The sequence below is a fragment of the Cupressus sempervirens genome, chromosome 6, assembly GCF_028749045.1.
Source record: "Cupressus sempervirens isolate cs-2001-9-10 chromosome 6, ASM2874904v1, whole genome shotgun sequence".
Lineage (NCBI taxonomy): Eukaryota > Viridiplantae > Streptophyta > Pinopsida > Cupressales > Cupressaceae > Cupressus > Cupressus sempervirens.
Window position 1 is genome coordinate 540,226,588 of NC_143123.1, and position 26,781 is coordinate 540,253,368.

The 26,781-nt window shown below is 34.4% G+C and overlaps 1 protein-coding gene across 1 annotated transcript in view; it reads left to right on the forward strand.

The window, feature by feature from the left end:
• Positions 1–26,781, forward strand: part of LOC149553385 (long chain acyl-CoA synthetase 9, chloroplastic-like) — a 175,786-nt gene that overhangs the window by 84,629 nt on the left and 64,376 nt on the right. Inside the window, exon 9 of the mRNA XM_089788852.1 lies at positions 24,163–24,280. Coding sequence (XP_089644978.1) covers positions 24,163–24,280 — 118 coding nt within the window. The remainder of the gene's footprint in view (positions 1–24,162; positions 24,281–26,781) is intronic.

Genomic DNA, 26,781 nt, shown 5'->3' on the forward strand with positions numbered 1-26,781 from the left:
TTACCGTGTTGTGTTTTTGGTTTTTTGTTAGAGATCAATGCTATCTTTGGTGAAAATTCTGGGAATTTATGTGTGATTAATAGAAGGAATCTCTATCCATGCCCTTATATCCTCCTAATCAGATCACTCCAGCTACCAAATCTGCAAATTTCTTGCCCAAACAGTCAATGGATAATTGAAACGAATGCATGCCTCCTAGAGGTGGTCATGATCCCTCTCAATGTAATACACCCAAAATCTAAACCAGAATTTTAGAACTATTGTTTCTCAAGAAGTTTTATAGATCTGCTAAGAACTACAATGATTATGTACAATATCCAAAAGAAAATTCTTGAGGGCCAACTTCAATGTGAAAAAAGGAAAATAGATGCTACCTTGAAGGTGAAAACGTTTCCCAAGACATCCTTCTGAATAAGTGGAATGCAACAAATAATTTTGCTGCCAAATAAAAAACTCTCATATGCCAGCTTATGCGTGCCTGCCTTACATGAAAAACCTTATAGGATCTTTGTCCATGAGAATCGGAAGGCCTCAAACTTTAGAGAATTATTAATGATTGTAGTCAGTGTACAGTGCCTTGCTCATGTAATAATGGTTGTATCTGACTACATATTGTTTGTTTATTGGATTTCAGTTAGTTATAGAAGTCATTTAGTAGAAGGTTGTGCTTTTCTTGGCAACAGATTGGACCTTTTAAGCAAACTTTGCATAGACATATTTCATAATTGGAGGAAGCATGGGTTGAACTTGCAAGCAAAGTTCAATATAAGGAAATAAAGCTTCAACTAGATGAGGGAAGTCCTTGTTGGTATATGGACTCCTCACAAACAAAAAGTTGTTTATAGAAGAAGTAATTGAGCAATAAACACTCAAGGCTAAGTGTAAAAGAGTGCAAGAGAACCTGAAGGTGAAAGAAGTGTGTAGAAGTGTAAAAGAGTGCAAGAGAGAACCTGAAGGTGAAAGAAGCGTGCTTTGAAGCTACAGGAAGAATAGAAAATTCTCATGGCTCTAAATTCTAGAGCAGTACTCAAATATTCTAATTAAAAATCCCTAACAAGTAGGGTTTAGGCACTAATTTTGCTTTTGAACAAAACCATGGTGGTTCTACCATCAAACCTTAATGTAAAATTTAAAAATGCATAAACTGCTTGAGTTTATAGTGAAAGGATCAAAGGATCTCATTAGACATTATAAGACTCGTGAGACAATTTGGATGATACAGCATATGTAATATCTAAAAATTGTGTTTAAATGCTTGGAGGAAAACTTAAATTCGAATGGAGGACCGAAAAAAGACAATTAAAGAATAAAGTAGTTTGCTCAAAGCAAATCAACTGATCTGTCATTACATTATTCCTTATGCTTTGGAGATTGAAGCATTCAAGGGCAACAATTCTTGGTGTGGGAGATTTGGAAGAGGAAAACCTCTTCATTTTCATATTTGGGTTTGAAGACGAGAACTCTCTTATCTTTATAGATGATTCTATTTGGGGATCACAATTGTGCTAATTTATTGAAGAACTGATTGATGATTTGATTGGATCTGTAGGGTATTTGCAAGCAAGTATACCAATGTTTGAATTTGGATTGGTGATTTTGCATCATTAATAATTATTGTTGTTGTACATCATTTCATTACTGGATTTATTTTGGATCCATTGTATTCATTATTTCCAGTCATCACTCCACTCCTAGTGATATTGTACTGTCATAGGATGGCTGATTTTGAAGAGGCTTTCGGTAGCATTGTTGTTCATGGGGACTTTTAGCCCTTGGAACTTGCTAGATATCATATTTCTAGCTTTCATAATATCACATAGCTGTCAATTATTGCTATTGATTTATGAGATATTACAGACAGTTGTTAAGGATTCTAGATAGGTGCTCTTTGCTAACCTTTTCAGTTGCCATTGTGCTGGACCCAGCTATATGTAACATATCAAATTATTTGACTGAAAAATAGATACTTAATTCTATCAATTCATAACTAGAACCAAATAACTGGAAGAGTGTAAAACAGTTAGGAAAAGTAAAATACATAACCGTATTACCGAAGTAAACAAACTATTACACCTTACAATCCATTTCATGTAAAAATAACTGAATTAATCTTTCAAATGGAAATAACTAACTGATTTATATAACAATTCAAGAGAATCTAAATCATTTCCATATATTCCATGAATTATATAATAATTATGATAAATGAACTTGCAAGATAGGAACCAAAAAAGAAAACATACTGAATCTACCTGAAGTATCTGAAAATGTTGTTCGAGCCTCAGCTTTCTGGTAAGAGGAGAAGCATTGACATAGGCTTAACCTCCCAACCACAGACCTTATTAATCCCCACACAATCTTTTAACAAGAAAGGCCCTCCCACCCTAGGGTTAGGTCTGGGGCACCATAGTCTAGCCATTCGAGCTTACTAGTGATTAGAATGTCTGCTCAGTAATAAGCAGGCATGCTTGATTAACCGGCACCACTGACAGCTTGTGATAAATAATAGGCAATCATGCCTCTAAACGACCTTGGCCAAGGATTTAAATGGGTTTCTAATACCCATTCACCACCGATCGACTTGACAACAGAGTACATATTGGACAAACATGAGCTTACTTGTATGTATTATAAAACTTAACTTGTTTACAAATATTGATGTTCTGATTTCTGTTTCTTTCCCTTGTAGGGATTTCTTCCTCTTCACCCCCATTCATTGGCTACTCCAGCTAGGGTGAGTCCTTGGAGAAAGTAATTCTCATTTGTATATTGATCATCTTGATTCATCATGGATTTCTATCCATGGGCGGGTAAACCATGAGTACAAACTTGTGGAATGATAAACTCAATTCTTACAATAACCGGAATTTAGAGTAGAGCTCACAACAAAGTGAAAGGAACGTACTGTAGATGTAAAACAGAGAAGAAACATAGACCTCAAGAATTTATGCATCTTGTACATCTTCCTTCATTTGGAATTAACAACTTTCAGCGATTCTGAAATCAGAAATGCCAAAGAGCATTGACATGGAACATATACTAGTGCATAAACATTAACATAAAATCTGATGCATTGATATAGAACCTAATATCGGGTGCATGGATGCAAAACATAACCTAATCGATATTCCTTTGATGGATTAGTTGGTGCTCAAACCCCACGGCTTAGAATGACTCTTGCTGTGAAATGAATGAGATAAAAGTTGAGGAAAACCAGCGTCTGAAAACAGGTTGTATTTTGTTTGAGAAATAAGTAAGAATAATTGTCCGGAATCAGACATGCCATGATATATAACATCTCTTTGGCTCAAGTGAGCCGTGACCTTCCTTGTCCGCTCACTCAACATGACATTTTTCAAGATTATCGGGTTCGAAGTTACCGAGTTTAAAAAAGAAGAAAAGTGGCACCAAGTGTACTTGGTTGCCTCTCATGGAGAGATATAAGTTTGAAATATTAAAAAGTTCCTTTTTAAAAACAGTTATATATATGCATATCTATCTATATATTATTTTTAAATGATTCCATCATGCTATTATTATATCTAAGGTCGCACCTATTAAAATACGTATAGCTATATACACGCATAGTTTGGAGAATTATGATTTATTTTAACATCATATCCTCTTGATATATGTGCATGTATATACTTATACATATATTAATAAGGACAAACTATAGATATTACTTTAATATCATGGTGGCATCATACATTTATATGTGTGTGTGTGTATAGGTGATGATGAAAGAAAAATGGAGATGCCATCATAGAACAACAAAGGTAATGGTTTTGAACATGAATTTGATTATTTTTAAATATATATGTATTTATATGTTTGTCTAGGTAGCTCGTGCGTGTCCAATGTGTGTACCCTATTGTGAAGTCGCTAAATCCTTATCAAGGTAGTTAGATGTCATGCCTGGTGATCGAACAAATGGACTAGAATAGTGCCCTATGTTAAGTATATAGCATCAAGAGAAGTGTTTTATATTATATGACTCTCTTACATATACTCACACACAGATATGTGTGTGTGTGTGTGTGTGAGTGTGATTATGGCTATATTAGAGAAGTCATTTATGTTTGTTTGTACACTAATATATATATATATATATATATATATATATAGTGTTATGTCATAAACAATAGAGAAGTCATTTATGTTTGTTTGTACACTAATATATATATATATATATATATATAAAGTGTTATATCATAAACAATAGATAATTGATTTATGAATAAGTGAGATTATATTATGGTTATGACTTGTTACATACCCATGTAGGGTCATGACCCTATGTGGCCATTGGCCATGTAGACTCATGCCCCTATGGGGGCATGTATTCCTCTCCATATTTATGCCAAGTCGCCGATGAGCAAAGACACCAATCAAAGCGGCAGTGATCAGAGCAATTATCAGCGGTTACCTAAGTCTTCATCAGTGGTCAAGAACAACTTCAGATATTGTATCAATCCATTACTACAGCATACATTAACTTGGTCTCATAACTATACCAGTCATTAAACGTACAATATTCAGTCTATTATTATATTGACCATTATATCAGACTTACAGTCTGCAATTTAATATAATATATATTCAGATATTATATATCAGATTAAAATAGCAACAGCAAGTAGAGTCTCTATCAGAGATCCTAGACATTTACTCCCCATTCCTTGAATCCCGTTTAGCAATGCTTTCTCCCCTTCGTCTGCTCCTGCAACCACCTGTGCAACATTTCTACAACAATAACAAGTTCTCCCATTTAAATCAGTATTAAAATATACCACAAAATAACTGTAGCAACGACTAAATACCATTATCAATAACAAGTAAATATAATAAAACAACGGTTAACTACCATTTCCATAAATAAGCAAGCATGATAACTGGTGATCAATTTAATTATAACAACCACTTTCATATGAAATAAATGGTTAATTATAACGTCCTCTTTTCACATGATCAAGAAAATGACAGTTTTAACTAATCATCTCAATGGCTATAACTTATTTTAATCAAGTCAAAATCTTGGGATGTAACACTATATCACTTACAATTGTCCATGCATTGCAGATTCCTTGCAGCCGCCCTTCCAGAATAATTGCATCATAGTATCGTATGGTACAATTCTGAGTGGGATTGCTGCTATAAATGTATTCTAAGAGTGTATTATTTGCAGATTTGTTGTTTTAATAATATCTGAATAAGTACCTATTCCAGCCATAATAGAGATCTTATTTTGGGCTGAATTTCTAGTTTGGTCACACTATTGTTCTTTTTTGGATTAATTCGAAAAATACTAAAAAAAAGGTGTAGAATCTATGAATATTCCAATTTTTAGCTACCATAAATCAAATTTGAGAATTAATCATTGCTTCTCATGTTTTCATCCACTGTGTGTTATAATATCATCTAGTAATTTGTTGTTCATGATAAAATAAGCCTGAGATCTGCTCACTTGAATACTGTTGACATGTGATTGTAACCAATGTTCATATCAGCTATTGATAGTTTGGATCTGCTATTTCATGTTATTGATGTATGAGGGTTGTAAAATAACTATATTGCTAATAAACATTTTTATTTATTCCATTGGGGTTTTGCATATACTTTGGCCTTCTTTATCATTTCAATTTACACACATTAGGAAAATTGTCTATTTTCTAAAGTCATCCAATTGATGATATTACAAAATGGTCAACATGTTACCAAATGTTGTTCCTCATTAATGACCTTCCTATTCTCACAGCTGAGTAGTATGAACATTTGGCAAATTTTTTTGAAGATTTCCTAACTCTCATGGAGGGTCAAGTTTCCCTACTTGATACTTCAATGGCTGGTTTTGATTTGTTCATGATAGAATCTTCTCATTAGGCACCTATGAATTCAGCTGTGTAGACTGAAGCATGCACTGTGACAACGGAAATACAATCAGGATCAATGTCTTTAGTGGCCACTATCCCAGTTTCTATAGATGAGGGTTTTAGTTTGCTTGCATGGTTAGGTAAGATCACTTTGAAAAGAAGAAAAGTCATCATACTTCCAGACAATCTTCCTATTAAGAAAAATAAGTTTAAATCTTTGAAAGATAAGATTGTTTCAAGGATTGTGGTAGATTCTAAAAAGACTAAGTATGCAGAGATTGTTGAACCTTTGGTAGATAAACTAGCAGCTGAAGAACTTAATTGTTTAGGTTACAAGTTTACTAAAATTGAACTTGGTTAACAATCATGGCTGAGTTGTCTATAGGATGCTCAAGATGCACTTGCCAATGTGTCAAAAAGCAACCATGAGCTATGAGAGAAAAAAATCAGCTTAAGCAAGAAGTCGCTCATCTCAATGAAGTCATTCGCTAGCAATCTTCACAACATGTAGGCACCACATCTAAAACACCTCAAGAAAAAAAAATCGTTGAAGCAACAAAGACTTGGTTTGGAGAGGTTGTCTCTGAAAGAATTCAGGCCATTGAAGATTTAGTCAAAGTTCTTGAACGTATCCGAGGCATTGAGGAGATGTTACATGACGTGATTTCTTATTTGAATCAAGAAGCTGATACCTTGAAAGAAATCCTAGGTGACTGAAATCAAATAGGTAATGCTGATCTGGACAGTATGGTTGTATGGAAAGTCATTCCATCTTTTGAAATGTTTTACATATATCAAGGACTCATGGGTCACAAAAGAGACACTGAGAAAACTTCTGATAAAGTTGCAGGCAACTTTAGAAGATTGTTAATCAGTTGAAACATAGATCATGTGTAATTTGGAGCAAACAGGATGTAATGTCCTTACTGAACATGACAACTTGGTCATAGAGGACGAGATGACTTCAGAGTAAACAGTTAGAGTAAATGCTGATCTTGATTATGAAGAATATGGAGCATGTACGATGAACATGTTTACTGCATACAGATCAGTAGCAAAATGCCTGGGATTCGCTATCACCAAATTACAAGGTTGTGAAATCAGCCTAAGATGATACAGTAAGAATTAAAGCCATATCAAAGAGAATGGAAATCTCAAATCTTCCTACAGTACGTTATTGTATCGCCAAGTATAAGGCCCAATCCCTAGGATTGTTTCATCTTTATTTTGTCTTCTTCTTTCTTTAGTTTTCATGTTTATAGATTGGAGAGAATGAATTGCATGAAGCTATGTAATTACATGTAATTCGATTGCATGTCCTTATGACATGTAATCCAATAAGTTGTCTTGCCCAGTTAGATTGGGTCAAAGTTGGTTGAGTTGCTCCCACTTTTTCCTCCACTTTTCTCTCAACTCCTTTTCCTATATAAATAAGTGTTCTCTCATTATAAAAATAATCTTTTATTGTATGCAAGAAAACTATGAAGAAATTGTGCAAGCGTAACTTTGATTTTGTAGTGCTATTTTGGATGAAAGGTGAATACAAAGAAACAATTGGAGCTGAACTTTGAGTGAGTGCAGTTGTGATTAGTGCAAACTGGAAGCTTTTATTGCGATTTGCGTTTGTCTACTTTGGTTCATGCTATTCTTGTTTGATCTAAATAATTGAGCATAAGAGTTAAGAAACACTTGGATTCAAAGCTTTGATTGGAAGCGACTGTTGTAATACATATACTAGGAGCTTTGATTGTAGCTTGTATTCCCTTCTTAATTCATTAAAATAGTTAGAACGCTTTACTTCTGGATGTCTTTGAGCCCCAATAGTAAAGGTTACTCATATAGAATAGATTTAGACCAGACTTGGAGCCAAACCAGTACACTTTCAACTAGCCTTTGAGTTAGTGTTGGTTTATCGGTATCACTGTTTTCAGTTTTAAATAGAAATGTAGTTTGAGATTTCATCTTGCCCATTACTCGCTTTGCAAGTAAGTGGTTTCTTTCCTGAAAGTTAAGAGGAAGGAATATTGGTAATATCCCTTTCAGAATCTCTTAATTTCTTTCTTATCTTGAGTTGATTGTCATATCTTTATTTTAAGATAGAATTTTAATAATAATTAGATAATACAATGTTATTAAATAAATAATGATAATAAAGTTATATTAAAACTAATACTAAAATATAAAACTAGGAAATAAATACTAAAATATAAAACTAGGAAATAATAATTATTTAATTTATATTATTAATGAAATAATATTTAGAAAATAATAAAATTTCAATGAGTAAATAAATAAATAAAATTAAATTCAAGAGACAATATTGTAGAAAGTATGTTAACTTTCTAAAAAGAATTTAATAATAAATATTAATAAACACAAATAAGTAAGTAAATAAATAATACAACCTAGAATAATTATGTTAACTTTCTAGAAAGAATTTAATAATAAATATTAATAAACACAAATAAGTAAGTAAATAAATAATACAACCTAGAATAATATGAATTAACTAAATTTAATGAAAAGTCAAGAGATGTTTAACAAATGGAAATGAATCCTTAAAATTGAGATATAAAAGGGAGGAGAGTTTATTTTAGAGAGAAGAAAAAAGAAGAGGAGAAGAGAGCAGTTCAAAAAGGATAAATGGAAGAGGAAAGTAATATGAAGAAAATAAGGAAGCGACTTGCTGAAAAGGTATCAATGATATTGAAAGGATGTGAACCTTTGAAAGGGTCATAATTATGAATAGTTGTGACTCTTCAAAAAAATATTTTGATTATGAAGTATTGAGACTTTTCTAAAGGATTTAAGTTATAAATTGTTGTGGCTTTTCGAACGGATTATAACTATGAACTGTCGTGACTTTTCAAAGGATTTGTATTATGAAAGGTTGTGACTCTTGGAAAAGAAGAAACAAAAAAGTATTTTTTTTTATTTCATTATAATTAGAAAAGGAAGAATTTTGGAAAGTAAATATAGAGTTGAGATAATATAGAAGGAATAATTCATTGAAGGGTCGACGAAGGATAGTGCCACATGGACCAAAAAAAGAAGGTAAGAAATGTATGTTTATGAATTATATTTGTTTAATTATGTTTTTGAATTTATTTATATTAATGAATCATACTTGTGGATAATATTGTGTTAGCTCATGGGTTAACACCGTGGAGATTAATGAGACTCAAAGCATGGAGCATGTGAGATATTAAGATCTCTATTGTCTGCCGTGATCGAGAATCAATGTGCTAAAATATTTCGATGATGCCAACATATCCATATGTGATTGGCCTTGGATAGAGGATGTCCATCCAAGAAGAATCTTAATGGGTATGCTCCTGGGAAGACGACGAGGTAACTATGAGCTAGGAAATCTGATTTGGAGACGTCCTTAAGATTGGGTTTAAATTAGAGGGTAAAATAATATAGTTAGTTTGTTATTGTTGTGATTTTAACCATTACTTTGCAAGTATTACTTGTCCCAAACTAACCTTAATATTGGGGACATTACATTGATCCAAGGAACAGTGAGAATGGGGAGCTTTACCTTTAAGGTAGGAGACTTTAAGGTAGGAGAGAGACTGTCTCATACGCTGTGGCTGGTCATCCTATTTTGCAATTAGATTCTCACAAAATCATTAGTTGCAAAATATCCACCCAACAGGTTAGGCATTATAATTCATCATGGATTGGATTTGGTTTCTCTTTGTATTTTTGGAGGCTAAAGGTTGAGGAACTTGTTCGTAGTTTCGAAGGTGGAAGATCCTCCTTGTATTGCTTGTTGCAGTTTCAGTGGTTCAACGCCACCCTATTTTGCTCTTGGGGATATCGTGTGGATATATTACTGTGCGCGCGAGATCTACTAATCATCGTCATTTGGTGACTGCTCTGTATTGCTCAGACCTTGTTCGATGCTAATGTAATGTTGAAGTATTGTCATTATTAGATCTAAGAATATCATTTCTATCACTAAACTTGGCCACAATCAATCGAATGATTATGCTTTCAAGAGTTCTATGGTGAATATATTTATTAGTATTAGCGAACCCTACATGCGTATTTGTGGTACTCTAGTTCATTCTTGTGATTCAAAGTTATTAATTCAACTCATTATTGCGCGACACAATCTACAATGTTATATACCTTGAGAGCAAGCAAACTTTGCGTGGTGAGGATTTGTGATGTCCCCAATTTTAATTTAAATAATTTAATTAATTAATGGGTCCCATAAATAAAATAAAATAATAGAGGGCCTTTAATTAATTATTTTATTTAATAAATATGGGGCCCAAATAAATAGAGTAATAAAATAATTAATATCGTTGACCTATTGTAAATCTTTAGATGCTTCTTGGAGGTCTTTATAAGGAGATGGTTGGGCATTGCAATTCAACATGGATTAAATTTGATTTCTGTTTGTAGTTTTAGAGGTTGAGGGTTGAGGAACTTGTTCGCAATTTCAGAGGTGGAAGATCCTCCCTATTTTGCCTGTTGTAATTTTGGTGGTTCAGCGTCACCCTATTCTAGCATTGGAGATGTCGGGTGAATATCTCACTGTGCACGCCAGATTTGCTAATCATTGTGATTTGGCGACTGCTTTGTATTACTCATATCTTATTCAATGCCATTGTAACTTTGAAGTATTGTCATTATTAGATTTGAGAATATTAGTCGTCACTAAACTTGGCCACAATCAATTGAATGTTTATGCTTTCAAGAGTTCTATTGGGCAAATATGCTTATTAATATTGGCGAACCCCACATGTGTATTTGCGGTAGTCTGGTTCATTCGTGTGATTCAAACTTATTAATTGAACTCATTATTGTGCCACACAATCTTTAGTGTTATACACTTCCTCTAATATATATTTACTACATTTCATACTAATGTGAATGACACTTTCTCATATGCCTCTACCCTTATACCATTTTTCGAAGGGTGTTGGCCGTTATCACCGTACACTCCTCCCTTCTATCCACCACAAGCTGCTTCCTCCCCCCCCCCCCTTCCTCTACCATATGTTGCACCTTCCTCTTCCTCCATCGTACGCCCCCACATCATATGTCACATTCCATCTTCCATCCATACCGCATGACATGTTGGTTGTACGACCCTTGCCTCATCCTCTGTATAACAACAAGACCCCTGTACACAACCAACTCCATCCTCCTAGCACTGTACCGTACTCTTACATCATACACCATTCATAACTTGCTCTCCCTGCACACTATCCATAACATCATGTAGTATAGCCTACTCCCCCCCTTGCATGTCAAGTTGCCATCGTATGCATACTTGATAGGGGTCCCATACACTCCAACAATACTCACGCACCTTACGGGCATGGACTATTTTTGTCAAGTTTCTCGCGAGTATGGCTTATGCACAGAAATGAGTCTTTAAATAGGATGTTATACCACAGAAACCCTCTCTTCCTCACAAATGTGCCACATTACAACAACATTCTTAAATTCATTAGGTTTGTTCAGTTCAATACGACCACCCTATTGCCAACCATAATGGCAGAACCAATTAAGCAGAGAGTAGCAACCCATAAATGAGAAGTGTATGACGACTCTAGCTGAATGAACAAACATAATAAAGGGAAGGTTTGAGAAATGTCATAATTATTCTACGATCTCCAAAGCTTATTAATCCCACTCCAGTCCTTTCATGTGTGACAACCAACTTTATAGTAGATTAAAATGGATTCACGCATCACAATATAATTAGCTTTATAAATGCGAAGATCAAAATGCCTTGCTTTCATGCAGGGGTGGTAATAAAAATTATTGTTGTACAAAAACATAATCACATGGCCTACTGAAGAGTAAATGGACATGCCATTGTGAGTCTAGATGGACTCGTCATCATCCACTAAGCACTTCCAAGTGTATGGATGCACGGTGACTGCGAAGATAAAGCCTGCCATGAAAAAGTTGAATTCAAGCCTCTTCACAACCCCAGACCTAAGGTTATAAGCAATAACCAATGTCCTTAAAATATACCTATAGATAAACATCATAGGGATAAAGGATGTGTTTTATCCTCTTCAAGTAGAAGTTTAACTAGTGGAGGAAGAGCCTCCATATTTCACAACATTTTAGGCTACTAGTTGGGGCATCTGCCACCCCATTCCCATCTCTGAAAATGTGACTCATGAAGAATTTTTCAAACCCAAGCAACAAAATTGAATGTCATTCAAAGAAAAAGAAAAAGACCAATCGATCTTAGATTTTCCTTTGACAACATCCATTGCAAGTTTGAGTCAACCTTAATGAATAGAGTTGTAATCCCAATGGAGAGAGTAATTTTAGTGCCCTAGAAGAGTGTCATACACTCAGCTTGATTGCTAGACATATCCAACAAGAAATCACAGTAAATTGAAATCAAGACACCATCATGATTGTAAATGACTTCGCCCTCAACGATTCTCTTATTTCTGAAAGATCCATCAAAGTTAAGTTTGATCCATCCCATATCAAGAGGTTTCTATTTAGTATGTTTTGTGAGTGTTTTTTTAGAATTGTCCATTATGGCATAACTTTTGGGCAACTTCCAGCTCGTGGAAATAATGTGATCCCAAGAGGAAGAATGGGTACTTACTTTGTGGTGTTTTAGAGTAAAAATGTTGTCAAAGAGCATCTTGAGAAGAGACTTGAACAGTGCATTAACATGACTCTCACAGTCTCGAAAAACCCTATTCCTTCCATGGGCTACAAAAAACATGGGGAGGTATAAGATTCCACAACTGCTTGACCTAAGGATTCGCATAGACCCCAGACCATTCGCCAAGAAACTATGAAAGACCCACATTCATAACCCAATCTAGGTTGAGCTTGTTTAAAACCTTATGCCAGAGTTCAACAACATAATGATATCGGATTAGCAAGTGAGGTATATTCTTTTCCTCTTGCTTAACAAAAATCGCATCTGTCAAGGATCTGCTATCCTCTACGAATAAGGTTGTCTTGAGTGAGGATCTTGTTATGAAAAGCAGTCCACCAAAAGAAGTTGATTTTAGGTAAGAGGGAGGGCATTCCAGACCTTCCCCTAGCAGTTAGAGGAGACAAAATCTTTGGATATTAGTTTGTAGGCAGAATTAATTGCGAACACACCTTTGTAGTCAATTTTCCAAACAAGAGTATCCAATTTGGGAAATAAGGGGATACATGTTCTATTGATTATCCCATATAACTCAATGATTTTATGTCCAAGCTAGGGATTAGCTTGAAGACAAAGAGAAAAATGATTCCATCTATCATCAACATAATAGTCCCTAATAGAATACTCGATCAATCTTTTAGTAGCCTCCATGAGTCCCTAAAGTTCCTAATAGAACCTAACCTCCTAATACCTAACCTATTGTCCTTCCAAAATCTGATGTTTGTGCCATTCCCAATTTTTCATTTTATGCCTTGCTGAAGAATTTTTTTGCATTTGGTAATGTTCTTCTAGACTCTAGAACCAAGGGGGATCCCTGGGGTAGTAAGAAGTTTATGAAAGCACAATTTATTCAGGTATTTAGTTTTCATAATATGGCTCCAATCAGCTTTTTCCAAGGTTAACTTCCAACCAAGTATAGTAATTAGGGCCTTGTTGAGTGTTGTAAATTTTCTGATTCCTAATTCCCCCAAGTTTTTTGTCTTTCAAACTGTCTCACAATTGACAAGAGATTATCTTTTCTTCCTCTCTCTCCCTGACCAATGGAAAGAACATTGTGATCTTTCCAACTTATTAGCCATAGTTCTAGAGATTTTGAAAATAGAAAGGAAGTAGATTGATATACCTTGGGGGGAAGCCCTTAGGAGCTGAAGTTTCCCAGCGCTGATTGGAAGTGTTCCCTTCCAATCAGCCAATGTTTTTTGAAGTCTCTCCAAGATGGCATCCCAGAAGCTCGCAGTGACTTCCTTGACAGTGAGGGGGAGATCGAGGTACAACTTGGAAGGTCAACACATTGGCAACCAAGGATGTTTTTGTCATTGACCTTCAAATCATCCTTGGTATTGAAAAAGTAGATAGGATTCTTACCATAATTTATATGCTGTCCAAAGACATCAGCATAGAGGGTGATAAAAGATTTCCATTCCTTGCCTCAATCATAGAGCTCCTCCCAAAAATGATAGTGTCATTCAAAAATGTTGGAGCAAGCGGGGGGGTGTAGAGTAGAGGCACCTCTAACTCCAATGGTTCTCCTCTCCTAAGCCAACTTATAGAGGTTTCCACCAATGACTTCAGCAATCATGTTAAAGAGGTAAGGGGAAAGGGGGTCTCCTTGTCAGACACTCTTAGCAACAAAGAATCCTCTAGGAGGACCATTAAGGAGAACAAAGAATTTAACCATGCTAACACACTCCTTGATGAGATTGATAAAGCTATTATTAAAGCCCATTTTGGAGAGAACATTGAACATGAACTCTTAGTTGACACTATTATAGGCCCTAGATAAATCCAGTTTGAGGGCTATCCGAGTTGTTTGCTTTTATTCATGGAGTGAATTATTTATGAGTGGAGATAGCAGTCCACTTTTGGAAACCATCAATAGCAACTTTAAGGAAAGGCTTTATTCTATTAACCAACACCTTGGAAAATATCTGATAAAGATTATTACGAAGAGTGATAGGCTTGAAATCAGTCAAATGTTTAGGCTCTAGGACCTTGGGAACAAAGGCAATATAAAAATTATTAACTTATCAGCTTTCTAGTCCTAATGAATTAGTGGCAAAGGTAATATCATGACCAATGATTCCCCAAAAATCCTGAAAAGAAAAGTAGGGGGAAGTCATCAGGTCCAAGGGCTTTGAATGCACCCATAGTAGAAATAACCGTCTGGACCTCATCACCAGTAACCTGGGCAAGAATTTTTTCATCTTCCTTGTGGGTGATAGTTGTAGGGATAAGCTCTGGAAGAACTTCCTCCCTTTCATCTAAAGGAGGATAATTCTCACAAAAGATCCCCTTGAAAAAAATCATAATCAACTCTCCCATCTTCTCATTATCACTAATGACTTGATTTTGGTTAATAAGCATTGAATCGAGTTGCTTTTGTAGTATCTACTAGTAGACTTACTAAAGAAACACATGTCCTATCTCCTTTCAACCATTGAACTTGGGACCTCTACTTCCAATAAAGTTCCCCTTTCAACCTTCAACTTTCATTTCGTGTGCTTGTTGTCCTGCATTATGTCATCACGAAATGTAGGTAACAATATGGAACTTTTTCAAATTAGTTTCGCATTTCTCTGAGTTTAATTTGTTATTTAATTGGTTAGTATTGATCAACCAATTGGTACCAATTGATATAATGAATCTTTTTATTGAAGGCCTTTGTCAAGTCTTTTTCATTTTGCTTTCTGTTGAGCCTTTGCTTGATTTTTGAGGCCTTCATTGTCCTTTTCTTTGCTTTTGAGTTTGCGTTTGTTGGTTTTTAGTCATTTGGTTTTGTTCATGTCATGCCTTTCAGTTTCCCCTTTGATTCAATCTAACCTAGAGGTCAATTGGAGTTGTCAGTCAAAAGATATGTCCATTTTAGTGCTTCAAAAGTGGACCTTTTGGGTGCAATAGCACGAATTAAAAATATGATGTTATATTTTCAATTTGACTTTCACTTTTTAATAAATATAACTTATATTCACTTTTTGTTATGTTTTTAAGTTACTTTAACTTTAAATTTTTCACTTAAAGTGACCATAGTGCACTTTATGTTATAATTTTAAGTTGTGTTACTTTTTAATTTTTCACTTAAATTAACTATATAACTATATAGTTTCAGTTTAATTTTTGGTTTTAAAAATCAAATGTTTATTTAAATGTTACTTTTTAAATGATGTTTATGTTACATTTCTAAATATGATAAATAAATATTGTTTATGACCCATTTTGTAACATTTTTATAATTTTAAGTGAATTGAATAACTTAAAGTATTGAAAAGTGGACATTTTGTATGCAATTACATGTAAAATTCATCAAAAGTGGACATTTTACATGTAACTGCATATAAAGTTTACTTTGGTGGACCTTTTTGATGTCATTACATCAAAAGTCCATCATAAGTGGACCTTTTTGATGCTATTGCATCAAAAGTGAAGTTTTTATGCTTTTACATCTAAAAAGTGATATGCATTTTAAAATATGCATCCGTCCCCAAAAGGTCTGATTTTGCTTATGAGCATATAATAAAACATGTAATAGCACCCAAAAAGTGCGATTTTGATGAGATGCATATTTTAAAACATGTGACCCAAAAAGGTCCGATTTTGATCAAAAACATGTTCTAAAACATGCAATGACACTCAAAAAGTCCATTTTTGAAGAATATGTTTTTGCCCTCCAAGAACACGATTTTGATCATTGCGAGAGATTTACTTGATGGTTTTGCATGAGATCTTCTCCAATAGGGTCATTTTTGCTTAGCCATGGGTTTTCTAACATTGAAAATGGATTTATCTTGCTAAAAAACAAATTTTCAAGCTCCTTCCAAGGGAAGGTTTTTGGAAAAATCTTCAAGCTCCTTCAAATAAATCCATTTTGAGTGATTTAAGTCACATTTTTGCAAGGAAAAGAGGAGTTTTGGCATCTTCAATCATTTGCAATACATCTTGGCTCACAATTTTGCACTTAGAAACCAAAAACGAATGCATTTCATGCCTTTTATGAATCACGTTTTTGCTAAAAAGCCCAGAAAATTGGGGTTTTATCCACTTTTTTGCATTTTGAACCATGTATATACATTTGGGGAACAAGTTTTTGCATTCCCAAGTCAAAAATGTTTTCAAAACATGCATTTTTTGGCCACGTCTTTGCAAAAACGGCCTAGATTTTTGCATAAAAAAGTCATGTTTTTATTCAAAAAAAACTCAAAAAATGACTTTTCAGCTCATACACTTGGATTAAGAGGGGTCATTTTTGAGTTTTAATGCGTGCTCTTGTCTTTGGAGACCACATTTTTGGCGCTCTCATGTCAAATTCAACCATTGAATGTCCATTACATGCAAGTGTGGAAAAAGTCAAAAAGTTGTTTGAAAATCCAGATTTGAAGGAGAATTTGTCTTGAAGTTTATAAAACTTGCTATTTTGGCTCTTTAACCTCCAAGTAAGTGGACATTTTCAAACTTTCTCATCAATTCATGCTTATCTTGCTATTTCCATGCATATTATTGCTTGATGATTGCCACTTGTTGAAATCTATGCCACGGAAAGTGCATTTTTCCTTTAACAATGATGAAATGGTTCATTTTCATATTTTTGGTTTTTCCCCAAACTCAATATTCGAAATTGCATATTGAAGTGCTTTGCATGTTGACATGTTTGAGTCACTTTCCAAAGGTACATTTTTCTTTTGAGTTTTTGTGCTTTGTGCTTGCTTGCTAGTTTTCTCCACTTTGGAGAAGTTACAAGTTCTTTCCTAAGAACTTGTTGTTGCTTCACTTCATGCGAAAGCATCATCATGTTTCACTTCCATCTTCCATGTCACAACACTTCACATCTCATCCGACAAATACGATTACATGTTTTCCACCTCATTCACCATCCGCACATGCATGTAATCCCATTTTCTGCTTCCATTTTCATTCTTGCCTCTCCATATGCATTCGCGCCTCCATGAGCAAATACATGTTTTTCCACTTCCAATGTCATTACATGCTCTGCATCTCTTCCATTTGCACTTACATGTAAAAGCTCGTCCACCATTTGCCTTCACTTCTCATCTCATCCTTCATCCCTTATTGCATGTTGCATTTACATGCAATCCATTTTTCGTGCAACGATAACTTGAAAGCCTAAGTCACATTTTGGAAATCAGCAATCTCCATTTGCACACATTTCCATGCACCAAGCACTTCACAAAAAAAGAAAAGAGATAAAGGTGCTAATGGAAAGTTGTTTCGAGTTTACATCCGGACACTATCGAGAAGGTTTTCAAAGTGTCAAAGACTCCAGTTTGAGTTGATCTACAAAGGAGAATTCACGACTTGAGCATGCAAAGTTGAATCACATCAAGTTTCCACATGACAACGGACAATTGATCAAAGTCAAAGGTTATCAAAAGACGTAACATCATGGTTATCAAGATGAATGCAATGGTACAAAGTACAACAACTCTTGATCCTGTGATCATCTGGGATAGCATCGCCAAGTACAAGACCCTTCAGGATTGTTTCCTTCTCTTCTGTCTTCTTTCTTCTTCTTTCATGTTTGTAATTGAAGAGAATGCATTACAAGAAAATGTGTAATTACATGTAATACGACGTACATGTGTAATTACATGTAATGCGAGTTGCACGTGCAGTTGCATGTAACTCTATATTTTCTCTTTTAGTTGACTAGGTCTAAGTTGGTTGAGTTGCTCCCACTTTTTCCTCCACCTTTTTCTCAATTCTTGTGCCTATATAAAGTAGTGCCCCCTCATTGTAAAATTCATCTTTTGTTGTATGCAAGAAAGCTTTGCCACATTTGTGCAAGCATAACTTTGATTGTGTAGTATGAATTTGGGAGAAAAGTGAATAAAAGAAGCAATTGGATTCGAAGCTTTGACTGGACACAATTGTGTTAGAGCAAATTAGAAGCTTTGCTTGAAATTCATGCCTATTGTCTTGATTCATGTTATTATTGTGTGTTTAATAAAAAAACATAGTGATTTAAGAAGCAATTGGAGCCGAAGCTTTGATTGGGAGTGGTTGTCGAAATATATAGCTAGAAGCTTTGTCTGTAACTTATACTTCTTTCTTAATTTGTAAAATAGTTAAGTTATTCTTATTTTTAGGAGTTTGTGCCCTAATTGTAAAACTTTTCCATATAGAAGTACGATTGGACTTAGAGCCAAACCGGTACATTTTCAGCTAGTCTTTGAGTTAGTGAAGGTTTATCGGTATCACTGTTTCTAGCTCTTGATAGAAGTGTAGCTAGAGATTCACCTTGCCCATTACTCGCTCCAAGAGTAAGTGGATTCTTTATTGAAAGATAAGAAGAAAGGATATTGGTAACACCCATTTTGTAAAATCTCTCGACTTCTTGTTTACCTTGAGTTGATTCAAGGAACAGTGAGAAGGGGGAACCTTCCCTTTAAGGTAGAAGAGACTCTATCTCACACGCTGTGGCTGGTCATCCTATTTTGCAACTTAATTTTTACCTAAAATTGTTGGTTGCAAAATATCCACCCAACATTGCCAACATTCCTCTTCAAGGTGAAGAGAATAATCTTGTTTAGCAATAACGTCTTGCAAAATTTCCACTTTGGAGGAGATGACCTTTTTTTGTTTAAAGATGCCACCAAAGACAGTCTTGTTCTAGATTTTTACTTGGTCTCCGTTAATTTCAAGTTTTTGAGACACCCTATACATAAAAGTGCCTTTTATACGCTTGTTCCACCAATACAAGTGCAACTTTGGAAATTCGGATGTGAAGCCCACATGATCACGTACTTGAATAAGGTCGAGCCCAAGGGAGGTTTATCAATCTAGTGTAACAATAAAGGATTGTGATCAGAGATTGTACATGGGAGGATCCTTAACGAGGCATTGCAACCTAAATTCGAATTGGTGGATATTAGAAAACAATCCAACTTCACCTAAATGAGATTGTCACCCTTCCTATTATTGTACCACGTGAAAGAGGAATCCCTTAAGTCCAAATCACAAAACCTTGTATTGTTGGTAACTTCAAATGAGTGAGCCATGCTATTCGAGTAGTCCATAACCCTACCCATCTTTTCAGAAGGAAACAAGAGGGAATTGAAGTCCCAGTCCACTATCCACAAATATTTGGGGTCATTGGAAGTGAGGGAGGAGATATCTTCCAAAGAATTTATCTTCTTTAACCAATGTTTGGAGCATAAAAGTTGTTTATTTTCAAGTCCACAACACCATTTGACTTGAAAATCACTAGGAATTTGGGGGAGAGGGAGTAGAGTACTCCCTTGACTCGCCTGGGATTCCACATAGAGGCATCATTAGCATCACTAATAAGGAATGAGAAGCCAAGCATAATAGTTTGTTGGTCTGAGGTAGATTACTTAGAATCCATGCATGTCTCCAAATTTTAATGCTATAATTTAATTACATCAATTAATTAATTGCTCCCAAAAAATTAATTAATATAATAAAAGGACCTATACTTAATTATTTTAATTAATAAACGTGGGCCCAAATTAATAAAGTAATAAAATAATAGTCCACATACTGTAAATCTCTAGATGCTTGTTGAAGGGCTTTATAAGGAGATGGCTGGGCATTCTAATTCATCATTGATTTGATTGGACATGTCTTTTTATTTTTGGAGGCTGTAGGTTGAGGAAGTTGTGTTGTTTTGGAGGTGGAAGACCATCCCTATTCCACATGTTGCAGTTTCAGTGGTGCAACACCACCCTATTTTGCCGTTGAAGGTATCGCTCAGATATTCCACTGTGTGTGCCATATTTGTCAATCATCCTCATTAAGCAATTTTTGTGTATTGCATCAAATCTTATTGATGCTTATGTAATAAGAAGTGTTGTTATTTGAATATGTAATTTGTGTCACCAATTTTAGCGATAACTAGTTTTGGGCATCATATTATTATCTATTGATCTTTTGTGCATTGGAGTTTGGTGATTCTTTGTCTGTACATACCTTTTAAATAACAATATCATAGATTTGGCACTTTCAAGCAACAACATAGAAACATTTGAATTCAGATTACCTCATACTGAGATTTTAATTTCTGGATTTGATTGTGTAGAATTTTAACCATCAACGTTACCTCATACTATTTGTTTAAACACTCGCATTGGGAGGGAAGATCGCTTGTGGGGGTGAAGGGTGAATAAGGAGACATCATACTAGTAAACTGTTCGATCATTCCATACCGTACAACTTGTTTGACCATACAACTAGTGCCACCATCACCATACAGATAGACTTGCAACATCATACATCTAGTTCATTGACACCGTACGACCAACTCATCGACGTCGTATGGCCTAAGAAGACACATTGTACGACATTGATATCATTGTATGTTTCCAACAAATGCACATCATGTGACATAGAGGGAGTAAGGAGGTGTTTGGTGAAGCCCCACCGTACGAAGGGAATAGATAAGACACGCTGTCACATTGGACTTCAACTAGCCTTCAACCCTAAGTTTGATAGGGTCATAGCATAATACATAAGTGGAACATTAAAATTTAGAGATTAAACACATGTTTTCTACCGATCGTGTGATTTGTATTTAAATATTAAATATTAACAATTTAAAATATTTTTAGTGAGTGCTCGATGTCTAACCTTAGTCATCCATCCATCACAATAAAGCAACTTGTCCTCATCCAGGTTTTCCTTAGATCCTCCATTAGTGCATTAACCTTGGAATACTTTGTTTAGGAGGGCTGTTTGTAGTTTATCATCTCTAGGGGGTATAGATGAGGGATCAATAGTGGCTATATCTCTAAACTATTTTTTGGAAATAAGAGGGATGGGCCGCATGAAATAGAAATATAATTTGTTGAAGGAAGACTTTGTAGCTTCTCATGCTTGTACATTGAATGTAGCTTCAGTTGGCTCTTTCTTGTGACTACCACCCACCTTCACCTTACTCTTTTCTTTTGTGCCTACATGATTACTGGCAATAATGGATGGCATAGGCATAGATGATTGCTGTTACAGAACATGCTGGCTTTGCTACATCTTGTTTTCCCATTAACTCCTCCGTGTGCAATCTATAGCACTCTATCCTCGTCTCTTCTTTTAGTTTTGGGCAAGCTTTAAATCTATGGCATGCGGCACCCTAAAAATGAGACCTTACCCTTGCGTAGCTCCTCTAAAGCCAGTCAAGAAAACATGATAATCCAACACCCTACTCCCAGTTGAATTTTTCCTCTTTTGATCTTTAGGTATAACAAACTAGACAAAGTCTTTTTTCTTGTTGAAATGGCCCTTTGCATATATTTCTGTGATTGTTGAAGGGTACTTAAATAGTAGGGTTAGTGTTGATTACTAGCCTAAACACTTGCACCTCTATATCCACTACCCACTGCCACTTCATTCTCACTTACTCTCACCCTCATTGTTTCCCATCCTTTTGAGATTGAATGCAACCTGAAACTGAAAACTGCAAAAAATTAAGAAAACTACAGTTTAAGCTTCAAGCTTCGAAAAAAATTGAAAACAAAAGAATGGAGGGATGGAAATTACCTCATTCAAGCTTCAAGCAAGATATTTTCCCTCTTTTCCTTCTAGCTCTTGGAGTTGCTGCTAATAAATGCAAAAAGTTAAAAAACAGTAAGACATTTCAAGCTTCAAGCTTTGACAAAAATTGAAAACAAAAGAATGTAAGGATGAAAGTTGCTTCTTTTAAGCTTCAAGAAAGATATTTTCCCTCTTTTCATTTTATCTCTTGGAGTTGCTGCTCCTCCTTCAATGGCTTCCATCAAACTCTCTTCCTGCTGCTTCAATTTTTTTCTATCGAACAAATGTTAGTCAACATGTATGGCCTATGTGATTTTAGGCCAAACTTAGTGGGATTGGCTCACAATGCAGTAAAAATAAAAGGAAGCATTTTTTTTGAAACAATGCTTTCTTTTGCAGTTAAAAATTGGCCTGCTCATGCCAGGGATGTCTAGTCATCCCCAGGACGGTCGAGGGACATCCCAGACGTCCTTGGTTGACCCCCAGATGGTTGTGCATCCCTGGCATGAGGAGGCTGTGTACTCGAGATACCAAAATGTTTCTGGTGTTGTTTTGGCAATTGGGGACAGAGGGGGCATTCCCTGGGCGTCCTACAGTCCTCAAACTATTTTTGGTACAGGGACAGCACTTTTTAGAGGCACGGACACATCCCCGGTAATGAAAAATTTAAAAATGTAATGTAACACTGTAACAATAGGAGGAATGTGTGAACTGCCTCAGCTGCAACTTTTAAAGTAGTCAGGGTATGACTGAAACCATAGAGTAGACCTTGACCAATGAAAGGGTAAATTGAAAACTGACTGAAGCGATCTAGAACAATGCCAAGTGATTAAAGTACAATTCTTATGGATAATGGTATCCTTTTCCCAACAGGTCTCTTACTAGGAATGGTAGCCCTCATAGAAATCCTGGAAATGCCTTCTGGCCACAAACAACCAAGAATCTGAAATTTTCAATGTCAGATTTTCAATAGCATCAAATGAAGAGCTAATTATTAGTTTGAATAGGCTTGAAGACAATGAATTTCCTGGTAAGAACCATGCATTGATTTTGAAGGGCAATTCTGTAAATATGTGTATCATCATCTTTTATTGCGTTCTCTTAATGAGAGTAGCCAATGGCATAAAATTCTCAAATCCAAATTTTCTCTTGGATCTTATATGGTTTTAAGTTTTTAATAGAAGTCTAGGGAAGCTTAAAGATTTATAGTTCAGTTTGGCCTTTTGAAACTTCTGGTGCTTCAAATGTAAAACATCTTATATGCAGCCTTGCCTTGGCATTTGTTTGCAATCTTACCTAATTCCCTCATGTCGTGCAAAAGTTTTTTTTTCCCATTAACTATAACTTTAGTCTTTAACAAATAACAGGTGTCCTGCTTTGTTAGAGAGTGCATGGAACATTGGTTATTCTCTCATTATGCAAGTAAGGAAAGACAATACCAAATTCTAGGTGCAAACATCAGTAAGATGATACAAAGGTAAGATAATGACTTCTGCAATTAGTAACAGGTATATGTGTGCCTAATTTATTTCTAATTTCACTTTAGTGTATGAAAGTCTCACCCAGATATTTTCACATAGATAGATCTTCATCTACATATTATTGATAAAGCTACAAAAGAGATAAGAAAGATAATTCTATGATTTGATTCCTTGTGATTAATCCGAATACTTAACTTATTTCAAATGTTTGAGAACATGCTCAAACCTTAAGAGCTTATAGTCTATAGATTGTGCTTATGCCAGTAAACTGTTGTTCAAATACTCAACAATTTTAATCTGATCCAGGAAATGATTGATCTTTTGGTTTTCTGTTCATGGAAGCAATACTTAAGCCTTCTGATCTATTGAACTTCATGATATTGTTATGACCTTGTTTGTATGTAGTTTTCTTTCATAGCATTACCATAACCAGTGTTCTAGATTATACTGTAATCTTTAGGAGCTTTGTGCTACACAGGCTCCTCATTTGTGTGTCCTTTGCATTTTGATTTGACACATGATGAATTTTGAATTTTTGTGAGTATTGCATTTTATACTCTGGTACTAGTGATTAGTAACCATTGTAAAATTTAACATCGAAAGCAATAGATTGCTTGAACTTATACTAATTCATGATTTTTTATAGGGCGCCAATTATGCAAGGATATGGTCTGACAGAGACATGTGCAGGAGCGACATTTACAGAGTGGGATGATTCAACTGTTGGTCGTGTTGGTCCTCCACTTCCCAGTTGTTATGTGAAGGTAAAATATCTTGGTTCATTCTTTGGCATGTGATTTAATAGAAAAGGATCTGTTGCCCTTAATGCCAAAATCTCCCAAAATATGATTTATTCAAGATATTTTAGGCATTAAGAGCCAGTCCACCAGGAAATTTTGGAAAGATTTTTGTGACAGTTGCACACAGCTATATCTCAGCAATGAAGTCATCTCTGAGTCAATAGACAAATTGAAAGAGAGTCGGCCAAATATTGAAGACATGCAGAAATTGCATGTCCCCACATGAATAACTTTGTGCATAAAGTTTGATTGAGTTAGAATTTATTTGTATCAGTTGCATTCATTTGGCACTAGGCATGACCTCTTTTAAGACAATGTATGCAGTCAAATACCTCCATCCAATCAGATTGAGCCTTGCTGATTTTAAAGGGAAAACAATGTATCACGTCCAATGTTGCAAGACAATGAGATAACTACGTCTACATGTAACTAAGCATATAAAAGAGAGCAAGCAAGATGTTATACCCCTATTAAACATTTTTTGTTGAAGTGCTTGCTTGTTACATTAAGTTTTGCAGTATGCTTAAACCATAATAAAAGCCGTGTCATAATTACATCCTTGATGTTTGTCCTTGTCTTGAATAAGGACATTATTCTTAAGATTATATTGATATATTTGTCAAAGTCATGTATGAAAGTAAAGTCTAGGGGTTGTGATCAAGGAATGTCTTTGCGTAAGTGACCAATTTTGAACATGAGCTTCTAGCTCTTGGAATCCAATTTTGAGCGCTTGGCATTTATAATCCAAACATAAGTAGAAGAGCCAAATACTTTGAGTGAGTGATTTTAGGCTTCCTGTCTGACCAAGCTTCCTCTACAGTCTTTCTTTGATGGCTTGTGTAGGAAACTTGTTTAGAAGATAGAGAACAATATAGACAGCTTTTGCCCAAAACTTCTTTGGAACATTTCTATGTTCTAATTTAGACTGAGCCATCTCAATGATTGTGTTATTTATTTACTCAACCACACCATTTTGCTAAGGTGTAGTAAGTTTATACTTGATATCGTGCTGTGTAAAAGAGTTGGGGAAATCAGAAGAACAGAATTCCTATCATTGTCTGTCCGAAGAGTTTTATTTGTTAATCAAATTCTTTTTTACGAATGCCTTAAACTTCCAAAACATACTAAACAACTCTTATTTTGTTTAAGAAAATATGCCCACATTTTATGACTAAAGTCATCAACAAATAATAAAAATACTTAGACCTAGTAATTGAAGGAGTGTTCATTGGTCCACATGCATCAACATGAACTAATTGTAATACCTTGGAATGTAATGTCCCCTCCCCTTAGGAGGATTTAATAAATATCGCATAACATTAAACTAGTACAAAAATTAAGTACTAGATAATAATAACCATACAAGTAAATGATAATACGTAATAGTTATATAAATATCTACAATTAAATAAGTTTAAATAAGTATTTCAGCTTATCTATTGTCAAACATAATTTGTACATATAAGATTAATAATAATGTTTAAAAAATAAATAAATAATATAAATAATAATAGAAGAAAGAATCCAATAAATAAATAAAACAAACCAATATTATTAATAAGTGATTCTATCAAGAAATAATGTAATAAATAATATAACATAATGAATGATATATTTCTAATATAATTTAATAATTCAAGAATCATAAAATATGTAAGATCATATGTAATAAATGACTGCCTAGTAACTTTTATAACTAACAAGATAATGGGCCAAGTTAGAGCAAGGATGAATAATATAATTGATGGCTAATAGAATATAATAAACAATACATCAACCATATCTACAATAATTAGTTCACCTTCTTAATAATTAATTATCAACTATACATACACACACAAAATTATACATCAACATTAAATTAAGAAGAGGCAGGATAATGAATTTGTGATAACTATCATTCACAATGAAACGAGGTGATTAATGATATCAAATTTTTTCTGGAATTTGATTGTGTCTAGTTTTTTTAGCATCAACATTTCGGATCACACATAGTGATAAGATGAAGTAGGCACTAGATGTGTCGATTGGGAATACAAGATATAATAAGTGCCATATAAAGGCTTAGTAATGCCGTTAGTTTTAGTAGAAATTTAGTTTTCATTTGATAAATTTATTATAGTATAGAGAATAATATTTAAATTAATAAAATTATTGTATATATATAAATAGATATATAAATAATAGTATTTTTTAAAATATTGTATAATATAAGTATATATAATATTTTTAATTGAATAGAAAAATTTAATTTGTAAATTATAATATAAGAAACACAATATTAAAAATCTTAAAAATGATCTAAGTATCATGTTTTACCATCCGAGTAAAAATGATATAACTCACATTATTAAAAATATAACTCTTAAAAACTATCATTCTATGAAATTCGTCTCATATAAGATTCAAAATGATTCATCCAATCAAATCATAGAAAAGTATTTTATAGAAATTATTAAGTTAAA